General features: G+C 48.6%; 1 protein-coding gene across 1 annotated transcript in view; it reads left to right on the plus strand.

The window, feature by feature from the left end:
• The window catches only part of KCNB1 (potassium voltage-gated channel subfamily B member 1), a 109824-nt gene extending 91797 nt beyond the window's left edge, over positions 1 to 18027 (plus strand). Inside the window, exon 3 of the mRNA XM_060122625.1 lies at positions 9182 to 18027. Within this exon, the coding sequence (XP_059978608.1) occupies positions 9182 to 11191 (2010 nt within the window). The 3' untranslated portion in view covers positions 11192 to 18027. The remainder of the gene's footprint in view (positions 1 to 9181) is intronic.
• The last annotated feature ends 2520 nt before the right edge of the window (positions 18028 to 20547 follow it).

Raw genomic sequence — 20547 nt, forward strand, 5'->3', positions numbered from 1 at the left:
AAAAAGAACTATTGTTAAGTCACCCAAATGACTCTTTCTGAATGTATATTGGGCATTAACCAGCAAAACTGGCTATTGTCAAAATGACCACTCACAGGGCCATCATTCTGACGTTAGCCAGAGTGGTACCCAATCCCAGCATCCAGAGTAACACATTTAGTTACTCTCAGCCACTCAGCCACCTCAGCCAAGCTCTCAGAGACACGCTTCTCCCCATCCTGTCAGGCTCAGGGGCAAGAGGACAGGTTTGTGGCTCAGCAGAGCCTGTGGACACTGCCCTTGCCTAACATCTCCTATGCTCCTTGTTTTTTTTTTTGTTTTTTGTTTTTGTTGTTGTTTGTTTGCTTTCCCTTGCGGTACGCGGGCCTCTCACTGTCGCAGCCCCTCCCGCTGCGGAGCACAGGCTCCGGATGCGCAGGCCCAGTGGCCATGGCTAACGGGCCCAGCCGCTCCGCGGCATGTGGGATCCTCCCGGACCGGGGCACGAACCCGCGTCCCCCGCATCGGCAGGCGGACCCTCAACCACTGCACCACCAGGGAAGCCCATGCTCCTTGTTTTTTATTCAAAACACTGCTCTCTGCAGGGGGGATGGACTGATGCCGTTCATCACCGTTAAGACTGATAGTCCCTTCCTCAGCTCCGCATGCCCTCAGCAAATAGCAGGACTTGGCGATCACTCAGGCAGGAAGGACACTGCCCCGCGTTTCTTCCCATCACCTCCTCCCTCTATAGGGATCAGAGTCAAGTTCCCACCCCCATCAGAGACATTGTCCTCAGATGCGCAGGAGGTTGTAACAGCACCAGCTTCTAGAATTCCTGCTTTGGCAAAGCTCATGAGAACTTAGTTGACGTGTTAGGAAAAGGGTACCCAACCCAGAGCTTTCTGGGAAGAGTCAGGTCACCTAGAGAAGATGGTTCAAGTGAGGGCATACATTAAAAACCATAACCCAGAGCCCAGGATGCTGGGATAAGAAAGGTCCTCAGCGTTTTAAAAAAAGGTGGGGTGGGTGCTTCAGAGTCTAGTAGACATGGATTTAAACCCTGCCTCTACCACTTCCTTAATTGTCGCTTTGGATATAGTTTTTCTCAGCCTCAGTTCTCCCAATTATAAAATGGAGGGAGGGGACACAGCACACCCTGCAGATTGTTTGGGGGATGAAATAACATTCTTTATTTAGACACACCCCCTGCCCTCCAGTTGCTTACATTCTACAGAGGTGGGCATTATTGTAAAATTGCAACTTGGACAGCATTATGAGGAGAAGGGCATAGCACTACTAGAGCCTGCAGTTAGGAATTTGACCTGGTCAGGGATGGCTTCCCTGAGGAGGTGATGCCTGAGCTGAGCTACGAAGGATGAGTAGGAGTTAACCAAGCAGAGTGGAGGGAAAAGCATTCCAGGCAGAAGGATCATGGAGACTATGAGGGACCAAAGGAAAGCTAATGTGCCTGAGATGAGAAAGCAAAGGGGAGCATGGAACAAGACGAGGGTGGAGAGTTAGGCAGGGTATAGACTAAGTGACTGGAACTGTGAGACCCCAAAATACAGTGGCTTAAACAAGATGGATGTTATGAGGTAGACCAGGAGCTGGCAAACTTCTTCAGTAAAGGGCCAGTCCAGGGCTGGGGTTAGCTTCCATCTCAGATCCGAGATAGCTGCTCCAGCTCTGCGCATCACATCTGCCTCCCCTCCAGCAAGAAAGAGGAAAAGGAGAAAGGGCAAGCATCCTTTTTGCTCACATTCCATTGGCCAAGCTTAGTCACATGGCCACATCTAACTACAAGGGAAGCTGGGAAATGTAGTCTTCATTCTGGGTAACCCTTTGTCCTGCTAAAACTCTCTAACAATGAAAGAAGGGAAGAATAGATATTGGGGACATCTAGTGGCTTTGGGGACACCAGAAAGAGGTCAGTTTGCAGTGGTCCAGTGGGAGGTGAAGGTGACTTGGGTCATGGCTTAGCAGGTGGAGCGAATGGAACAGATCCAAAGATGTTTGTGAGCCAGAAGGGACAGCACTTGGTGACAGTTTGGATATGGAGGCAAAGGATGGGGTTGGATGTGGCAAGTGTGACCCTTAGGCTCCTGGCATGTGTAATTAGATGCAGGTCTTGTCTGGAAAGTTCTTCGTATATGGTAGCAGGTCAGGTAAGTGTTGCTGTCTTCAATATCATATCAGTGGGTCCAGGGGGCAAACCCGACACCTACAGAGACCTGACAGATAATGAAAGGAGTGAAGGGGCCTGTGGACACTGGGGAGCCCGTGCCCTGTCTAAAGGGACAGCTACTCCTTAACGCCAGCCAGTTGTTGCCATGGGGAATGTAGGTTGAACGTGTAGACACAGCATGTGACGTTCCAAGGGAAATCTGAAAATCTAGATTTTCATGTGAAATCTCCTAATTTGGAAACTTGGACAAATAAGTAAAAATAAAGTTCTCGACCCCAAGGCCTCTGGTTTATAATGCCTGGGACACCCCCAGCAATGTCACTGCACCCTGTTTCCACCTGTGTGTCTCGGTTGCCTTCTCATGGTGAAGGCCTCTGTTGCCTGGCTCACCCCAAGGCCTTTATCCTCTATTGTCCCTGGATTCCTGTCCCTTTGTGCCCATGAGCGCCCCCTGCAGGCTCCCGACTCCAATTTCTCACCAACCCCCCCCCCACCAGAGGCCCCTACCTGTAGAAGAGGGAGCCAAAACCATCAGCCTGCTTCCAATCCCCTTAATCGGATCTGCACCAGTGACCCTTCTGATTAAAACTCCCCATCTGTAATCCCCCCTTAAAGCTGAGGAAACGGAAGCACCATAAAAGGAGCGAAAGGTTTGATGCTCCAGAAACTCTGCCACCTCCTACGTCCTTGAAAACGTCTTGGGGAGACGCACAGACCTGAACTGGAGTCCCAGATCCACTCCTTGCAAGTTGTGTGGCCCTGGAAAAGTCACTTCATTCTCTGAGCCTCCATTTCATTCATTTGCTTGATCATTCATTTATTAACTATTTAGGGATCTCCTGCTCTGTGCCGGGCACCGTTTCAGGAGCTGGGGTTACAGCAACGCAAGACAAACCCAGCCTGGGCCCTCATGCAGCTGACATTCTATTGCAGGACACAGAGGAGGAAATTCCAGCTTGGAAAGATCAGTGCCGTGAAGGGACAAACTCAAGGGCTGTGAGAGTCCAGAGGGTGGGTGTTCTCAACCCACAACCGGGAGTCAGAGAGGGTTCACTGGAGCAAGTGGCTTCTGAGCTGAGGCCAGAATAGGCTGTAGGAATCAGCCAGGAGAAGTAGGGGAGGAAGGATACTCCAGGCAGAAGGAACAGCATGGACAAGGATCTGGAGGTGTGAGCAACCATGGCAGCATGGCTTGGGAATTATAAGTGGTTTTGCCAGGATTCATTATGGAATATGCAGTGGGAAATGGAGGAAATGGTCCGGAGAGAGAAGAAAGGTGGACTTAATACAAAATCCAAATCTCCTTTTTATGCCTCCTGCCTCTCTGACCTCATCTCCTCCCACTCTCCGCCTTGCTCACGCAGCCCCACCCGCACTGAGCTTCTTTCTGTTGCTTGATATGCCAAGCTCATTCCCACCCCAGGGCCTTTGCACACGCTGTGCTCGTTCCCACCCCAGGGCCTTTGCACATGCTGTGCTTGTACCTGGAATGCTCAGATCTTTGAATGACATACTCCTCACCTTCAAGTCTCAGAACCAGCACATCTCCTGTGAAAGGCCTGTCCTGACCACCCAACCTCATGTGGACACCCCCAGTGCTTCTCTACTGATACTCCTGGTTTGTTTTTCTCAGTAACATGTAGCACATAATACTATCTGACATCATCTTGCTCCTTTATTGGTTTACGGGGTTTTTTGTCTGCCTTTCCCTACCAGTTCCTTAAGGCCTTAAGGGAAATTGTCTTTCTTATCCATGCTGCATCCCCAGCAAAGAGCATAGCACTTAGTAAGTGCTCGGTAAACATATGCCAACTAAATGCAAAAGGATCGGAACTTCATGGGGAGCCATTTCAGGGTTTACAGCAGGGCTGTGGCTTGCTCAGATTTCTGCTTCTCTCCTGTGACCCATCAATGTGGTTGTGAGGATTAAAAGCAATGGGATACTCTTTATGGAAAGCAACTTTTTATATAACTTATATTGAGGATAATTTTATATAACATATAATTCACCATTTCCAGTGAGCAATTCAATGATTTTTCAGTAAATTTGCCAAGTTGTACAACCATCATCCTAAATCAATTTTATAACATTTTCATCATTCCCATGAGATCCTTCATGCCCATTAACTGTTAATTCCTGTCCCCACCCTGGCAACAACTAACCTGCCTTCTGTCCCTATAGGTGTGTCTTATCTGGTCATTTCATATAAATGGAATCATACACTATGTGGCTTTTTGTGTCTGGCTTCTTCCACTCGGCATAATGTTTTCAAGATTCTTCCATATCGTATCATGTATTAGTATTTCATTCCTTTTTATGGCTGAATAATATTCCATTGTATAGATAGACCACAGTTTGTATATCCATCAGTTGATGGACGTTCAGGTTGATTTCACTTTTTGCCTCTTACAAATAATGCTGCTGGGAAGATGGATGTGTATGAAAACAGTTTGCAGGACCTGAACACTAAGTGCAGCTCTCTGCTGGCCAGAGCTTCTAGTGTTGTTGCACAGACTTGACCCCCAATGGGCTGTGTGACCATAGACTAGTTCCTTCCCTTCTCTGCTTGAGTCTCCCCATCCTTCCAGAAAGGAGCCTGGACCCTTTTCTGCACAGACATTCTGTGCCTTGTCCATATTCCTGGAAGAGCAGGGAAGTGGTCAGAGCAAATGATAAACAGCCTGTTTATTGCTGGAGCCAAAGGTAGGCATCCTGTGATTAACCACCAGAGCCAACAATTTTTTTTAGAATGAGAAAGGCCTGGCTCCAGAACCCTTGATTCCCCCCTGGGTACCCCTACCTGCTAATCTCTTCTCCCAGAGGACCAAAACCCCCTCCCACGCTTGGTGCAGACAAGTAGGCTGCAGGCTTCAGAACCTCATTGCAGGGAGGGAATTTGGCGACAGCCTCTGAGTCCTGGTCCTGTTTCCTGCCTCTGCTCCCTGGGTTCCTGGAGTCCTGCCCAAACCCGATTGGGCTCAGATCCAGGAAAGCAAGGCTGAAAATGCAGGGACCTGGCCAGAGGTTTGAGCTGGGGCCGGGAGGACTTATTGCTGGCCTGGCTGGTCCCCCATCCCTGCAGCCCATCCCAGAGACCAAATCAATACTGTTCATTTGGGTTCAAGACTGTTTAGAGGATGTCTGCTGGCTTAGCCAGGCACTGGGGTCCACAGACCTAGTCCTGGACCTCCAGAAGCAACCAGTCCAGAGGCTGGAGGTAAGGGTGACAATAAATTATCCAAATAATAATTTAATAACATAAAATATATATTAAGTGGCTGTTATGTGGTAGGTGCTCAATTACTTTCATCTCCATTTTAGAGAAAAAGAAATGGAGTCTCAGAGAGAGGAAGTGATTTGTCCAAGGCCACTCAGCCAGGTGGGAATAATAACACTACTGCTCAGAGCCAAGTCCAACCGGCTTATAAATACATATAATGTTGTGAAATAATAAAAGCAATAAAAGTTGATCTAAGGGCCTTATGAATTCATTGAATTCCCTTTGCCACCTTTCAGTGACCCACCCCCATCTTACAGATGAGGAGACTGAGGCACAGAGGGTTTAACCCATGTTCAGGAGCTCCCCAGTCAGGAAGTGTAACCCTGACCCTAAGGGCTTCAGCGGGTCTGGAAGAGAAAGCAGTCTTGTGGGCAGGGCTAGGAAGGGTGGGTCACACTGCATCAGCACAAGTGCTATTTGATGAGAGCATGTGGCAGGGCAGGAGGCCTGGCACCCTCTGACCCTCCCAACGCAACCCTGAGCAGCGGACACCCCCCTCCAGGATGCAGTGAGGCCTCTGCCTGCATTTTCTTCTTTCCTAAGCATCCTCAGGCTGAGAGGACGGGAGGGGAGAGCACTTTCTGGGGTGCAAAGAGGGGGTGCCCGCCTTAGAATAACAGCGCTAAGGACTGTACAATAGGTGGGTGCATAATTCCGCATCTGTCAGCAGACATCAATTATGTGGGCCTTCCCTGGAGTTGTCTGGGGGTTAGAAACTGGAGCAGGCTTCCCCTGCCAGCCTCTGGGGGAAATGAGATCTCCCAGGTCTTAAAGGAACAGACTCCCCAGGAATCTGCTCCATTCTCCTGCAGCTGCCCTCAGGGCCAGGAGTCAGAAACTGTAGCAGCTCCACTGCAGGGGCTCAGCCCCGAGGTCCCAGCTGGCTGCTCTGTAAGGTCAGACCCACTCTGTGCCTAGCTCTGTGCTAACAGCTCTTTTCCCTCATTCTACAGCTCCGGAGGGGCTGACTACTGGTATATCCCAGAGTTTCTCAACGTTGGTACTATTAACATTTGGGGCCTGATCACTCTCCTTGGTGGGGACTGTCCCGTGCATTGTATTTACAGCATCCCTGGCTCCACCCACCAGCTGCCATTAGCACCCCTCCTCCAAATCGTGACAAAAAATTTCTGCAGGATTTGCCAAAGGTCCCCAAGGGAAGGGGGAGGGGTCAAAATCATCCCCAGTTAAGAACTACTGGAGGATCCCCATTTTACAAATAAGGAAACTGAGGCAAGGAAAGTTGCAATGCCCAAGGCCACGGGACCCATAAATGGCCGTGAACTTGAGCCACAGCCAAGAAACACCATGAAAACCTGTTGCCCTAGGCGCTGTGGGTGCAGAGGTGAATCTCAGAATCCATCCCTGTCCCCCCAAAGCTTACAGATTCTGGGCAGTGATGGACACATTCACACACACACACACACACACACACACACACACACACACACACACACACCTGCAATAGGCTGTAGTGTGCTGAGAACCCCAACGCTGGCAAAATGACGAGGGAGCCCAGAGAATGGAGTGGCTGGCTCCTCCAGGGATGACCTCTGCAGGGAGGGGCCATGTGGGCTGGGTTTTAAAAGATGGATTGGAATTCACTGGACAGAGAGGAAGAGGCACAGACCTGCAGAACTGACAAACGATAGTGTATGATTAGGGAAGCGTGAAGTTTGGGAACCTGTGGCAGGAGAGGCCAAAGAGAGGGGGTCAAACTCAGAGAGACTCGGCAACCATGTGTCCTGATCGGGGATTTACTGCAGGGGACAGAACCCTCTCACGCTCACCCAAGCAGCAGCGGCATTTACTTTCAGGATACGGCAGGCAGTTTCAGAACAAGGGCGAGAAGCAAAGACTAGCTGGCCCCTCGGAGGCTGGGTGTTCTGGGCTGACAGGGTGTGGGCTGAGCTATTTCCCCTGTGATGACAGCTAACATTTATTAGACATTCACTAGGTGCTGCTGGAACCTGTCCTGAGTGCTTTGCATGTGTTAACACATTTAATCTTCACAGCAGCTCTCTGAGATAGATATTGTCATTATCATCCCATTTTGCAGATGAAGAAACTGAGGCTTAGAGAAGTTAAATGCCTGACTAAAGGTAAGGAAGTGGAAGCACTGAGACTTGAATCCAAAACAGCCTGACACCAGAGCCCAAGCATTTAACTGTGGCCCTCTACACCCTTTTCAGGTCTCCTGTGTCCTCTCTGCTTCTTCTCTCTGCCGCTTCCCTTTAATTTCTGGCTTCTCTAAAAGGTTCATCTTTCTCGGATTTTTTTATGGTTTTTCTGATCCCCTACAACGTGAGTGAAAAGTTGCTTGAGGCTTGGGCTTATCGTGAAGCTGGTTCAGGTCTGGACTGTACTTGACCATTTAATTCAGAGGCTCACCACCCCCATAACCCACTCACCCCTGGATCCCTGAACTCAAATCTTCCATGGTGGACTGGTTCAGCCCAGCCTGGGTTTTCTGTCCATCTCTGGCCACTCAGTGGCAGCCAGGATCAAATGATACAAGCATGGAGACCCCACCCCCACCCGCTGCCCTTTAGCAGGGGCAGCAGAAAGGGAGGCACAAGTCTGTGAGAAGAGGACAGCTTTTGGGGGGTGGGGAGGAGGGCTGATAGATAAGTTTAGGAGTCTAGATTTTTTCCTGAAGAGTCCTGGAGATTTATTGAGCAGGAGAGTGATGTGACTGGATTTGTATTTTTGAAAAAAAGACCCTAGAGCAATGTATTACATCTGCTTGCATTTCTGCATAAGCTGTAGATTAGCCTAGGCTCCATTAAATTCAACAAACATCCAGTGAGCCCAAACATCTGGACCAAACCCTCTTCTTGATCCAGGGGACTCAAAGGTAGTTAAGCTGTGATCCTTAGCCTCAAAAATTCATAGTCATACTCAGGAGTTAATAACATGAGACCAGGATGTCTAGGCCTCCCTGAAAATCATCTGCAAAACCTTGAGTGTTTAGCAAAAAGGTCTGTAGCTTTCATCTCATTTCTAACACATTCTTAAGAGCTCACGTATTGGGGTCAGACAGACCCAGGTTAAAATACTGGCTCTGCAACTTACTAGCTTTGGAAGCCTAAGTTTCCTCATCTTTTCATTGGAAGTACAACTTAATGGGGTTGTTGTAAGAATGAAATAAGGAATTGCATGGAAAGTGACAAGCATCGTGCCTCGAATACAATGAACCCTCGATAAAGGGTAACTATTGATATTATCATTAGTATAATGTAGGGAAAGCGGTAACCCACCCCATAATAGTTATGAACCACTGGTCTAGATCACGAGACGGCCAACTATGGCTTGCAGCCCACTTCCTGTTTTTGTAAATAAAGTTTTATTGAAACAGCTATGCTCATTTGTTTATGTATTATCCAAGGCTGTTTTCATGCTATAACTGCAGAGTTAAATGGTTGCAACAAAGAATTCATGGGCTTCAAAGTCTAAAAGATTTACTATCTGGCCCTTTATAGAAAAAATTGACTGACCCCTGGGCTTGATGATTAGCTTTAAATCATTTCAATTCTCTGGGCCTCAGTTTCCACGTCTGTATGATAAATGGATTTGAATAAATAATCTTTTTAGCTCAAATATCCAGTCATTAGGTAATTAGTGAGCTATGAAAATGCTCTTGAATGTTGAGGAATGTCCTGCAGACCCAGAGTATTAGGATGACCATCCCATTGGTGGTTGATAACTAAATTCCACTCTCTTCTCCTCACAGATCCTTGCCATAATTTCCATCATGTTCATCGTCCTCTCCACCATTGCCCTGTCTCTCAACACACTGCCGGAGCTGCAGAGCCTTGATGAGTTTGGCCAGACCACAGACAACCCCCAGCTGGCCCACGTGGAGGCCGTGTGCATTGCATGGTTCACCATGGAGTACCTGCTGCGGTTCCTCTCCTCCCCTAAAAAGTGGAAGTTCTTCAAGGGCCCGCTCAACGCCATTGACTTGTTGGCCATCCTGCCATATTATGTCACCATCTTCCTCACTGAATCCAACAAGAGCGTGCTGCAGTTCCAGAATGTCCGCCGCGTGGTCCAGATCTTCCGCATCATGCGTATTCTCCGCATTCTTAAGCTCGCACGTCACTCCACTGGCCTCCAGTCCTTGGGCTTCACTCTGCGGAGGAGCTACAATGAGCTGGGCTTGCTCATCCTCTTCCTTGCCATGGGCATCATGATCTTCTCCAGCCTTGTCTTCTTTGCCGAGAAGGATGAGGATGACACCAAGTTCAAAAGCATCCCAGCCTCTTTCTGGTGGGCCACCATCACCATGACGACCGTTGGGTATGGAGACATCTACCCCAAGACTCTCCTGGGGAAAATTGTGGGGGGTCTTTGCTGCATTGCAGGGGTCCTGGTGATTGCTCTTCCCATCCCCATCATTGTCAATAACTTCTCTGAGTTCTACAAGGAGCAGAAGAGGCAGGAGAAAGCAATCAAGCGGAGAGAGGCTCTGGAGAGAGCCAAGAGAAATGGCAGCATCGTATCCATGAACATGAAGGATGCATTCCCCCGGAGCATCGAGGTGATGGACATTGTGGTTGAGAAAAGTGGAGAGAACATGGGTCAGAAAGACAAAGTGCAAGATAATCACTTGTCTCCCAACAAATGGAAATGGACAAAGAGGACACTGTCTGAAACCAGCTCAAGTAAGTCCTTTGAAACCAAGGAGCAGGGATCCCCTGAGAAGGCCAGATCATCTTCTAGTCCTCAGCACCTGAACGTCCAGCAGTTGGAAGACATGTACAATAAGATGGCCAAGACACAGTCTCAACCCATCCTCAATACTAAGGAGCCAGCAACACAGAGCAAACCAAAGGAAGAACTTGAAATGGAGAGTATCCCCAGCCCCGTAGCCCCTCTGCCCACTCGTACAGAAGGGGTCATTGACATGCGAAGCATGTCAAGCATTGATAGCTTCATTAGCTGTGCCACAGACTTCCCTGAAGCCACCAGATTCTCCCACAGCCCTTTGGCATCACTCCCCAGCAAAACCGGAGGTGGCATGGCCCCAGAGGTTGGCTGGCAGGGAGCTCTGGGTGCCACTGGTGGTAGGTTTGTGGAGGCCAACCCCCCCCCTGATGCCAGCCATCCCTCTGCTTTCTTCATTGAGAGCCCAAAGAGTTCCATGAAGACCACCAACCCCTTGAAGCTTCGAGCACTTAAGGTCAACTTCATGGAGGGGGATCCCAGACCATTAGTCCCCGTTCTAGGGATGTACCATGACCCTCTTAGGAACCGGGGGGGTGCTGCGGCAGCCGTTGCTGGGCTGGAGTGTGCCACACTCTTGGACAGGCCTGTGCTGAGTCCAGAGTCCTCCATCTACACCACAGCAAGTGCTAGGACACCCCCCCGGTCGCCAGAGAAACACACAGCAATAGCGTTCAACTTTGAAGCAGGTATCCACCAGTACATTGATGCGGACACAGATGATGAGGGGCAAGTGCTCTACAGTGTGGACTCCAGCCCCCCCAAGAGCCTCCATGGGAACACTAGTCCCAAGTTCAGCGTCGGGACAAGATCAGAGAAGAACCACTTTGAAAGCTCCCCCTTACCCACCTCCCCTAAGTTCTTAAGGCAGAACTGTATTTACTCTACAGAAGCATTGACTGGAAAAACTCCCAGTGGTCAGGAAAAGTGCAAGCTTGAGAACCACATCTCCCCCGACGTCCGCGTGTTGCCGGGGGGAGGAGCCCATGGAAGCACACGGGATCAGAGCATCTGAACCACCTCCACACGGAGGAGAGACTTGTGGCAGGGTCCAAAGAGGAGTGCTGTTCAGCTTACCTGCCGTGGAGCTTTTCTGCATGACCTCTGAAACAGAAAGGCTTTGTAAAGCCCCCAGAAAGAAGAGAGACCAGAGAAATCTCCCTTAAAACCTTGAGAGCCGTTAACGGGTCCATCAGAGTGAAGTTGGCCAAGCCACAGGGTATGGCGCCTCCTTGTAACAGCTCCACGGCCCTCTTTGGAAGATGACAAGAGCAGAACTCACAGCCACCACTACCACGTTCTAGACATAACCAAGGCCACCTACTCCCCATTCTTCTCTCGTGGCTTTCCATCGCAGCCTCTGAGGGCAAGATCGCCGTCCCTCCTGGCTTCAGCTGGAGAAGGATGCCGGAACAAGTGGCTGGTGTTAAAAGAGTGGGTTGACCAATTTGGTTTTGGGTGTTGCCTGGCCACCTCTAGGAACTTCTGTCCATCACCTGCTGGATGGATCCCACTGTTAGAAGGCTACAGGGAATGCTTGTGTCATGGGGAAAACTGCACCATAAGCCACGATCCCAGCGCAAAACCCTTCCTCAAATGTCTTCATTGACTTCAGTATTCCGTAGTACCTGAGATTTTATTTTGAGATATCATCAGGGTGAGTTGCACCACTTGTACTCAATTCTAATTGCCCCCTGGCAATCTGGGAAGAGTTCAGAAGGCGGGCACTCAGCCAACAGTATGAACTCTGAGCATTGCTTTAGGGTTATAGAAGGAAAATGCTTTCTGTACATCGCTAGTGTAGACTCAAAAGATATGCAAGTGTCAAATATGCAGAAGAATAGCTTATTCAAAGAGACTGTATGTTACCGAAGAACAGAATAAAATCTGATTTTTTTTTTTACCTGAAAAAAACGAAAGGAAAAAAAAAAAACCCCCCATTTGAAATGCCCAGTTCAGACTTTTGAATACTTCCTGCTGGGGCAGGGAAAGCATTTACTATAATAGAAATTCTTTTTTGTTTCCTGTGATATTCAAGTTTGAAAAAAAAAAGTTAAAATAAAAAGCACTTTATGTTTTTCAAAAATAGGTTCTACCAGGGACAGTGTCAACATCTTGCACTTTAAAACAAGCATGATTTCCCGTGGGCCACTTGTTGGGACTACAGTTGGGTTTTTGCTCCAGGCATGTGTCTGGCCACGGTGAGTGATACTGTGCTGGTATTGCTGTCTGCTGTGTCAAAGTCTGTGGGCTCCTTCCCTGCCCCCCTGAAGCTTCCCCTTAACCCTCTTGCATCAGGAAGGGTTCTTGGCCCCTGCATGGGGCCTCTTGTAAAGTCATGTGTACAGGAAACAGGAACATCTCAGAAGAATGAAGTAGACGGTTGGGCATTGGGTGTTTTACTCTGTTCTCTTTCTTGTCAACCAGGTGTTGGTGTGTTTTCAGTGTCACTGTCTGTACTAACAGCTCAGCTCTCCTTTCTGCAGCCATCAATGCAGCCAGTACCGACAAAAGCAATAAGTATTTGTGTGCATTGTGAGCGGTTCTGGTCTATCTCTTGGTGTTGGTCTTCCTGTCTTAGTTTGATGACCTGGCGTTGGCCTGCCTGATTTTAGTCCAACAGCATGTTGGTGTTGGCCGTTCCTCAGGGCAGTAACACTGAGTGGAGCCGCTGGTTAGCAGGATGCCAAGCTGTTGGCCCATGTGTCAGTAAAGACGACACATTATTGATCTGCTTGTCTTTAGTACAATGAACCGATGTTGTTCTCCTAATACAATTTTGAAGGATGGTGTCCCAAGTACGATAGTGTAGATCTGCCAATCCTCCATACAGTGCCAGGCATGTGTCTTCCTGATGGAACAAAACATGGTTTCCCTGTCCTTCATGGAATATGTTGTTGGTCTGCCTGTTAGTACAAAGGCACAATCCACCTGTCAGTGCACAGACATCATGGCGTCATTCTGCCTGCGCTCTGCACAGTGGCATGAGGTTGGGCAACCTGTCACAGGTATGATGACGTGGCATCATTCCACTGCCCTTAAAAACGCGTGTTCTCTGCTGCGTATACACCCGGTTCATACTGCTTCTCAGCATCTCCAAGGATTGTAGATCCCTCCAAGAGGGTGCAGTCCTGTTTTTTGCTGCATTAACAAAGTATCTTGACTCTGGAAGTTTCTTCGGAGTACTCTCGCAGCAAATGCAAAGGGATTTAAGGGGCAGGGAGTATGAGGTCAGCCTGTGCTGGTGGCACACCAGAGAGAGGAAGCTCCCAAGGTGCTTTACTGAGCATACAGTACAAGCTGGGGGCCTGTGGAGGAAAGGCCGCAGAACAGTCCTCCCTGGGCCATCTCACGTCTCTTTGTTTCCATCACCATTTACATCCGCCATCAGCACAAATGTGAAAATTCAGGGAAAACAAACAAATGCTTTTTGATAAAAGTAAATAGTTGTGATTTCCGATTCAGATTTTTTAGAGCTGATGCTATCTGTAAAAATTAATAATAATAATATAGTCTATTTTACATATCAGGAAAGTGAACATGTTTAAATATAGCCATATATAGCGAGAAGGAACTTACCACCCCTTCTTCAAATCGAGGCATTTCATTTGCTGGTTGAAGCAGACGAGAAGTGTACAGATTAGAAATGATTTCTTTCTTTCTTTTTTTTTTTAAACGAATAACCAATTGGTGCAACTCTCCTTGTCTCTAACCAAAGGCCCTTTCTGCCTTGTGTGGTCGTGCAGGACCTACCCCTTCCTTCCTCATGTATTTTGTCTGAACTTAAAGTAGCATTTTATTGAGTCACTTTTGAAGGATGAATTCAGAAGTATCATTAAGAACCTACCTTTTCAGGCTTAATAGCCAGAGTCCTATAGAGTTCTTATAGAAACAGAATAACTGAAACTCAGCATATACTATGCTTAGAAAGTATTGCGTTTTGTTTTGGGTTTTCCTTTTACTTGTGGATGTATTGTAGGAATATAGCTTTTACCCTGTGCCGATTCAAAATAGAGTATTGTCAGTTCTCCCAGGCCCCCACCTGCCAAAAAGAAACATACCCAGATTTTTAATATGTGTACACCCTACCTGTACCTGTGTACGCGCACTGGGATATCTACCTGAGTCTCCAGTGAGAAGCTAACCTTGATAGACGGGTGTTGATGGAGGAGAGGAAAGCAATGGTTTGGAGGCAAATACTGGCTTTAACTTGATGGTCCACGTACCACCCATTCCTAAACCAACGAAAGTGGGGGAAAAAAACGAGTCATCCCAAAGAAATGAATCTAGGGACTGGAGGTGAATGGATGCCTGGTCCCTTTGGCAAATTCAGTAAAACTCATCAAGAACCCCACCAAACTTACACCATTATCAAAAAGGGCTAGGGACCAGGTAGCTCTGTGTCCTGATCACACAGGGGACTGTCCACGACCCGCAGAGAGAGGTGGGAGAGCTCTGGGGGAGTCCTCCGTTTATTCACCTTTTTATCTTGGGGTAAAGAAGCAATAGGACTTCGGTGCAGTAGATTTCTCAGTGCCTTCTTTAGGAATTTTACCTTAAGCACACTTAATGGGGAAAGAAAAAAGAGGAAAGAACATTCATTCCCGTGAAGCCCCTTTCTCTAAAAGCACTGGGGGTCAAGAAAGGAAGACGATGACGATGGGGAAACGGCAAAATCCTGAGGAGGCCATTCCCTTTCAACCCACCTGGCTTCTGCCCCTTTGAATTGCTGGTGATACAAACTTTTTCAGACTGATTCCTGACCTCTCCTCCGCCGTGTCTTAGTAACTGTAAGCCTCACCCCTGCCCTTTCTCTGAATAAGATCCACGTTTCTGAGCAGAAAAAACAGAACCGTATTCTCTTCTGTAAAACTGTAATGTATTGTTGATGTTTGTAACTGTTGTATATTTCTGTCTTGCTCCAAGTTATGGCTGGAGTGTATAGTCCATGGGCAGGGGGGAATTTAAAATTCACCATGGACAAGGGTCGCTAATGCCAGGTGTCTCTCTCTCTCTCTCTCTCTCCTTTCCTCATTTCTCTGCCAACTAGTCTCAAGTAACACGACCCCGGGCTTCAGCCTCCAGTCAAGTAACTTTGAATCCAATGTGGTGAGAAGCCTCTAGCATGTGATCCTTTGAGAAAGGACTTTTTCTACTGCTGCGAAGTTGGCAGGCGTTAAAAGGGGGCTTCCCCTGACTCCCCCAGCAGGACAGTGGAGAACCTGCAGCCCTGAGCTAAAATTTCCTCGCCTCCCACTGCTTATATGACAGCATCCAAATGCTTTCACTCAACCCAGGGCGACTCAAACCAGCCCTGGCTACACCCAGAAATAAGAGTTACCTCTGCATTTTCTGTCGCCATTTTTCTGGCTCTAGAAGTATCTGATGCGTGACTACATCATAGGATGTCCACGCATCTCAGAGTAGTCTATTTTTCTGTTCGGATAAAATATATATATATGTATTTTTAGCAAATTTATAATTGGGCCATTGAGTCTAATTTCTTCTTTTGTAATACGGAATAACATCTTAGGGGTTTTATTGTTGGTCATAATCGCAGCTGATATCTTCTGGTCTCCTTCATTTCCTCCTGTTGCTCCTTGGATCGTTTTTTTTCTTCTTCTTTTCGTTTCTGATTTCCTGGAGGTGGGGAAAGACTTTGGGGTCTGACTTCCTCATGCAGGCATTTCCTGACACAAGGCCTAGAATCTGTTGACCTGTTACTTTCCTCATTCTGTCTGTTCTATTTATTGTTCTTAAAACTCCAGAACACAGATGCAGGAGTGAAACCAGGGGAAGCAGGGCTACAGATGGCCCTTAAAATCAGGATGGGATGTGGGATGGTTTAGCTCATCCTCCACACCGTTCCGGGGATCTAAAGGGACTGAGTTTGTTCATTTCCAGAGATCTTGGAATTTAAAATCTCGTGCGAGAAAACCTCCCTCTGACATTCCTGAGATTCAGAAGACGCCTAAACCCCTCTTGGCTGGCCTGTTGCCACGCCCAGCGCCCTGCTCTCCTGTGACATCAATTGGATCTGAAGGTCAGGGCACTTTCAGGTTCTTGCGAAACTTAGAGAAAATCCTGGGCCTCAGATCTCATCAACTTTTTATCAGCTCTTCATTTCAATCCATTTCCAACAGGCTTACCAAAAAACAGTGGCCAGACAAGCTTGCAGCCAAATCCTGAGAAGACGCGTCCCCAGAATCTGCCATCTCATCTCCCCTTCCCTTTCCAGTTGCCTGGCTCCATAGAGCCAGACATTCGTGGCAAGGGCAGTGGTATTTTTCCAGCTTCCTCCTATCCAGGCCTCGGGGAGTGTCTGGACTATCTTGATAATTAATTCCACCAGGCAGTTTCCAGGCCTCGGGTAGGCAGAGGACATCTCACGAAGCAGGATCTTCAGCAGGAAATGATTCTCCATCCATCAGCTCATGCAGGAAGATGACGTAAGCCCAGATCATCTCCATCTTGCATCTATAGATTTTCATAGCCCACCTGCCTCACTGTCAGCTACAGGGCTCTGGCCTCTGCCCAGGTCAGAGATCTGAACCAAATCAGGACCCCCAGATGGCAGTGAGCCATCCCTGTCGGGTCAACCCCAAGAGGAAACCATTCGAAGTACAAATTCTGGACTGAGATTCTAATCAGCGTTTTCCCACCGCCCCCAAAGTCCTGGTAATCTGGTTTGAACCAGAGCCAACTAAAACAGACAAGATTTTTTTAAACTACTGCACAAGAAGAACAACAACAACAAAATTGTCTCCCAGTCATTTGCTAGGTTTGATGCCCAGATAAGCAAACACCCTTGCCCATGGCCGTTTTCATCTAGAAGTTGTGTAGTCTGGGTTTCCATCCACTGACCTTGATATTGGCTTAACCTGGAATTTCTCCTGAACTCCCCTAAATGACGTCTTGAAGACATGGATTTGGAAGGGACTCTGTTAATCGAGTGACCCCTCATCTTCACTGCTAACTCACTCTCCATTCCTTCTTGCAAAGATCCTGGAAAGATCTAAAGGTTGGCGGGGATGGGGATGCAGTTCACCTGAGGGAGAGCCCACCTGCCCACATTATGTCTGCATGCCAGTCTCTGAAAGTTTCTCCTGCATGAAAGGGACAGGGCAGTCAATTTCGGCTCAAATTAAGGAAGCACTTCTAATAGGTGGGCCTGCCTCACCATGGAACTCGATGCCATGTTGGGTAATGAGCTCTCTGACAGCACAGGTGTTTAAAGACAGGCTAGTTGATGTACAAAACGGATGTTGCTGAGGGAACCTAGCACTGCATGCTGACCAAACTGAACGTCTGGGGAAGGTCTCTCTCCAGCACCTCCGCCCCACCCCCTTCCAATGTATGCATGTGTGCGTGTGTGTGGTTTGAACATCTGAGCACAGGCTCAAGCAACTGGGGCACAGGCAGAGAGCACAGTTAGCAGAAACTCAGATTCTAGAATGTGGAGCCTTCTGGGGGAATGTCAGGGAGGGAAGTGGCAGCGGGATACCCTGATCCTGTGTGCTCCCCATCTTGGACAGTTTTAGTGACTCTGTTGGTCGCTTATCCACCCCCAGTTCCCTGACAGGGACCACATGTGTGGGATGAGGCTCGTGCTCCCCTCCCCCAGGCCAGCCAAGGAGCAGCCCCCCTGTTTGGGCGGCCTTCTCACGGTGCTTCAGCCCTTCTGCCCAGGCCCTGGGCCCTCGTAGGCCTCAGGCTTTCTGTACATGAGATACAATTTTCCTTTACCCACTCGCCGGCTGCCTAATGAACAAACTGGCCAGGCAATAGCACATGGTACCATCCCTAAAGGGCTTTTTTTTTTTTTTTTTTTTTGGCAAATTAAACAGGAAATCCCATTCAAGACCCTTGAAAGTCCCCACCCAATGAAGTAAATCCAGAAGGGCCAAAAGAAAGAGACAGCCGCAATCTAGTTTGACAACAAAACGAGGCTTCGGCTACCTGCAGGTTGAATGCTCGCTCTCCCACCTCTGTAGCCCCTTCCCAAGTGAGTCTGGATACCGCATGCTCCAAGGACAGCATGTGACGAAAGAGGTTTTAAAGTTCCAACTAACTGTGTATGGTGGGCTTGGAGGAAGTGAGGCTTCATCCTCAGGGTGACCCCAAGTCCAGGAAGTCTCAGGTTGCTTCATTATAGGATGAGGAAAGGCCATAGGTTTTGATGGATAGTCTGAGCAGCTGCCTTCCTCCCCAAATTAAACAAAAACCCAGTTTCCGAGATCCCCCTCTGAGGCTCTGCCCTACAGAAATAGCTCAAGTTGCTGGCTGCAATGAGATGACGATTCTGGAAAATGAAGAAAACTCCCAATTCTGTCCCATTAGGATGCTCTCCAGAGTCCTGCGTGGATTGTTGCATACTTCCTGCCTCCCTAAACTAATCCAGGTTTGGAAAACAAGGAGGGAAGCGCAGAAGAAGATGCCCATGAGGGGCTTCCCTGGTGGCGCAGTGGTTAAGAATCCGCCTGCCGATGCAGGGGACACGGGTTCGAGCCCTGGTCCAGGAAGATCCCACATGTCACGGAGCAACTAAGTGTGCCGTGTGCCACAACTACGAAGCCTGCGCTCTAGAGCCTGTGAGCCACAACTACGGAGCCTGCATGCCACGACTACTGAAGCCCCTGTGCCTAGAGCCCGTGCTCCGCAACAAGAGAAGCCACCTCAATGAGAAGCCCGCGCACCGCCGTGAAGAGTAGCCCCCGCTCGCCTCAACTAGAGAGAGCCCACGCGCAGCAATGAAGACCCAACGCAGCTAAAAAAAAAAAAAAAAAAGAATAAATAAAATAAATAAATTAAGAAAAAAAGAAGATGCCCCTGAGATCTGGACTTCTCCACAGCGGGGCTCAGGCTCCCTGGTCTTCACCAGGGCTTTGGGGTCCCTCTCTGATGAGCTTGACATCTGAGCTCCGGATGCCTGCAGGGTGGAGAAGAGGACAATCAGGAGCTGCTGGGCTGTGAGGCTGTGGCCCCTTTGCCCTCCAGGCCTGTCCCGGCTTCAATCCAAGGTCAAGGAACTCAGGGTTATCTCCCAACAAATGACTCTGGCACATAGTGGCCACCCAGCCCGTGTTGGGTTTTTATTTTGAGTGGTTGTGTAAATGAGTGACTTCTGAGTGAATGAATGAGTGAGTGAATGTGTGAGTGGAGAGATGAGTTCATTCGTTCTCACCTGGCTGGAGGTTTTCCTAACTGGGAAGGAAGGAGAAATGGGAGGCTCCTCCCACTGAAGCCCGGAAGCCCCATCAGTGTCATCTGTTCTTTGACTCAATTGGTGGTCAAGATGACGGTCAAATTTCCTGCCCTAAGGGTCTTCTCAGAGCTACACTTCCAGGGGGCTATGGGGACAGCCCCAGCCTCTTTTTGACCCTCCTATCCTGCATTTTCAGCCTCGCGCTCTAGTTTAGCTCACACTAGCCCGTGGGAGACTACAAGGTGGTTTTCCAATAGGCTAGGCCAAGGGTCCAAGGTAACAGTTTCCCCTGGTCTGGGACTTGCTGGGGGCAGGAATGTGGGAGCTGGTATCTGGAAACTGGATCGCATTCCCTGAGCCGTGGGAGCTGAGCTGGAAAACAGGGCCACCCTGTCCTCCAGCTTTGAGAGCCAATGGTCTTCCTTTTTTCTGAGCCCGACGCCCCCCCATGGTAGCATGCTCCCTGGTCCCATCAGCTAAGACCCTCTGTCTCTCCCAGGAACCATGGTGTGAGGTTGAGGCTTTTCTGCCAGCAAAGCCATTCTGATCGCCCCACCCATAATGGGGGCCAATCACATTAGCCATAAATGACCAATGTCCTTAGCCACTCTTTTCTCGGGGTCACGTTCATGGGTTCTGTTCATCTCTGGTCAGTTGATGTCTCTAGTCCTTCCTGTAAAGGTGAAGATGAGCATCATACACACACACACACACACACACACACACACACACACACACACACACACACACGAGGAAACCAAACCACACAAAAACCCAGTGTCTTTTTATGCATGTGATGAGATGACATTGTGACCTCCAGCTGCTGTTCTGTCTTGTAAAATACGTCCAAATGTTTAAGAGTTGCTAAGCAAATGGTCCCTTAATGAGTCTGCAGAGTTCAATAAAAAAAGGTATGGAGAAAACAAGCTTGGTGGTTTATTTTCTGGCGGGCACAGGGAGGTGAGGGTGTGAAGATCTGTAAGGGAGGCTGAATTGGAGAGCCTGGGGACCTGGAGAAGCAGCGCTGACTGTTTCTCTTCATCTGAAAGAGAGGAGGCGTGAAAACATGACTGACTTGTCATCCCCATATGCAAGCAGTGGTCACCTAACCCATGCTGTGTCCATGGAACCCCAATTCTGGTCATTTGACTCTCATGTCAACGATG

The sequence above is a fragment of the Lagenorhynchus albirostris genome, chromosome 15, assembly GCF_949774975.1.
Source record: "Lagenorhynchus albirostris chromosome 15, mLagAlb1.1, whole genome shotgun sequence".
Classification (NCBI taxonomy): Eukaryota; Metazoa; Chordata; class Mammalia; order Artiodactyla; family Delphinidae; genus Lagenorhynchus; species Lagenorhynchus albirostris.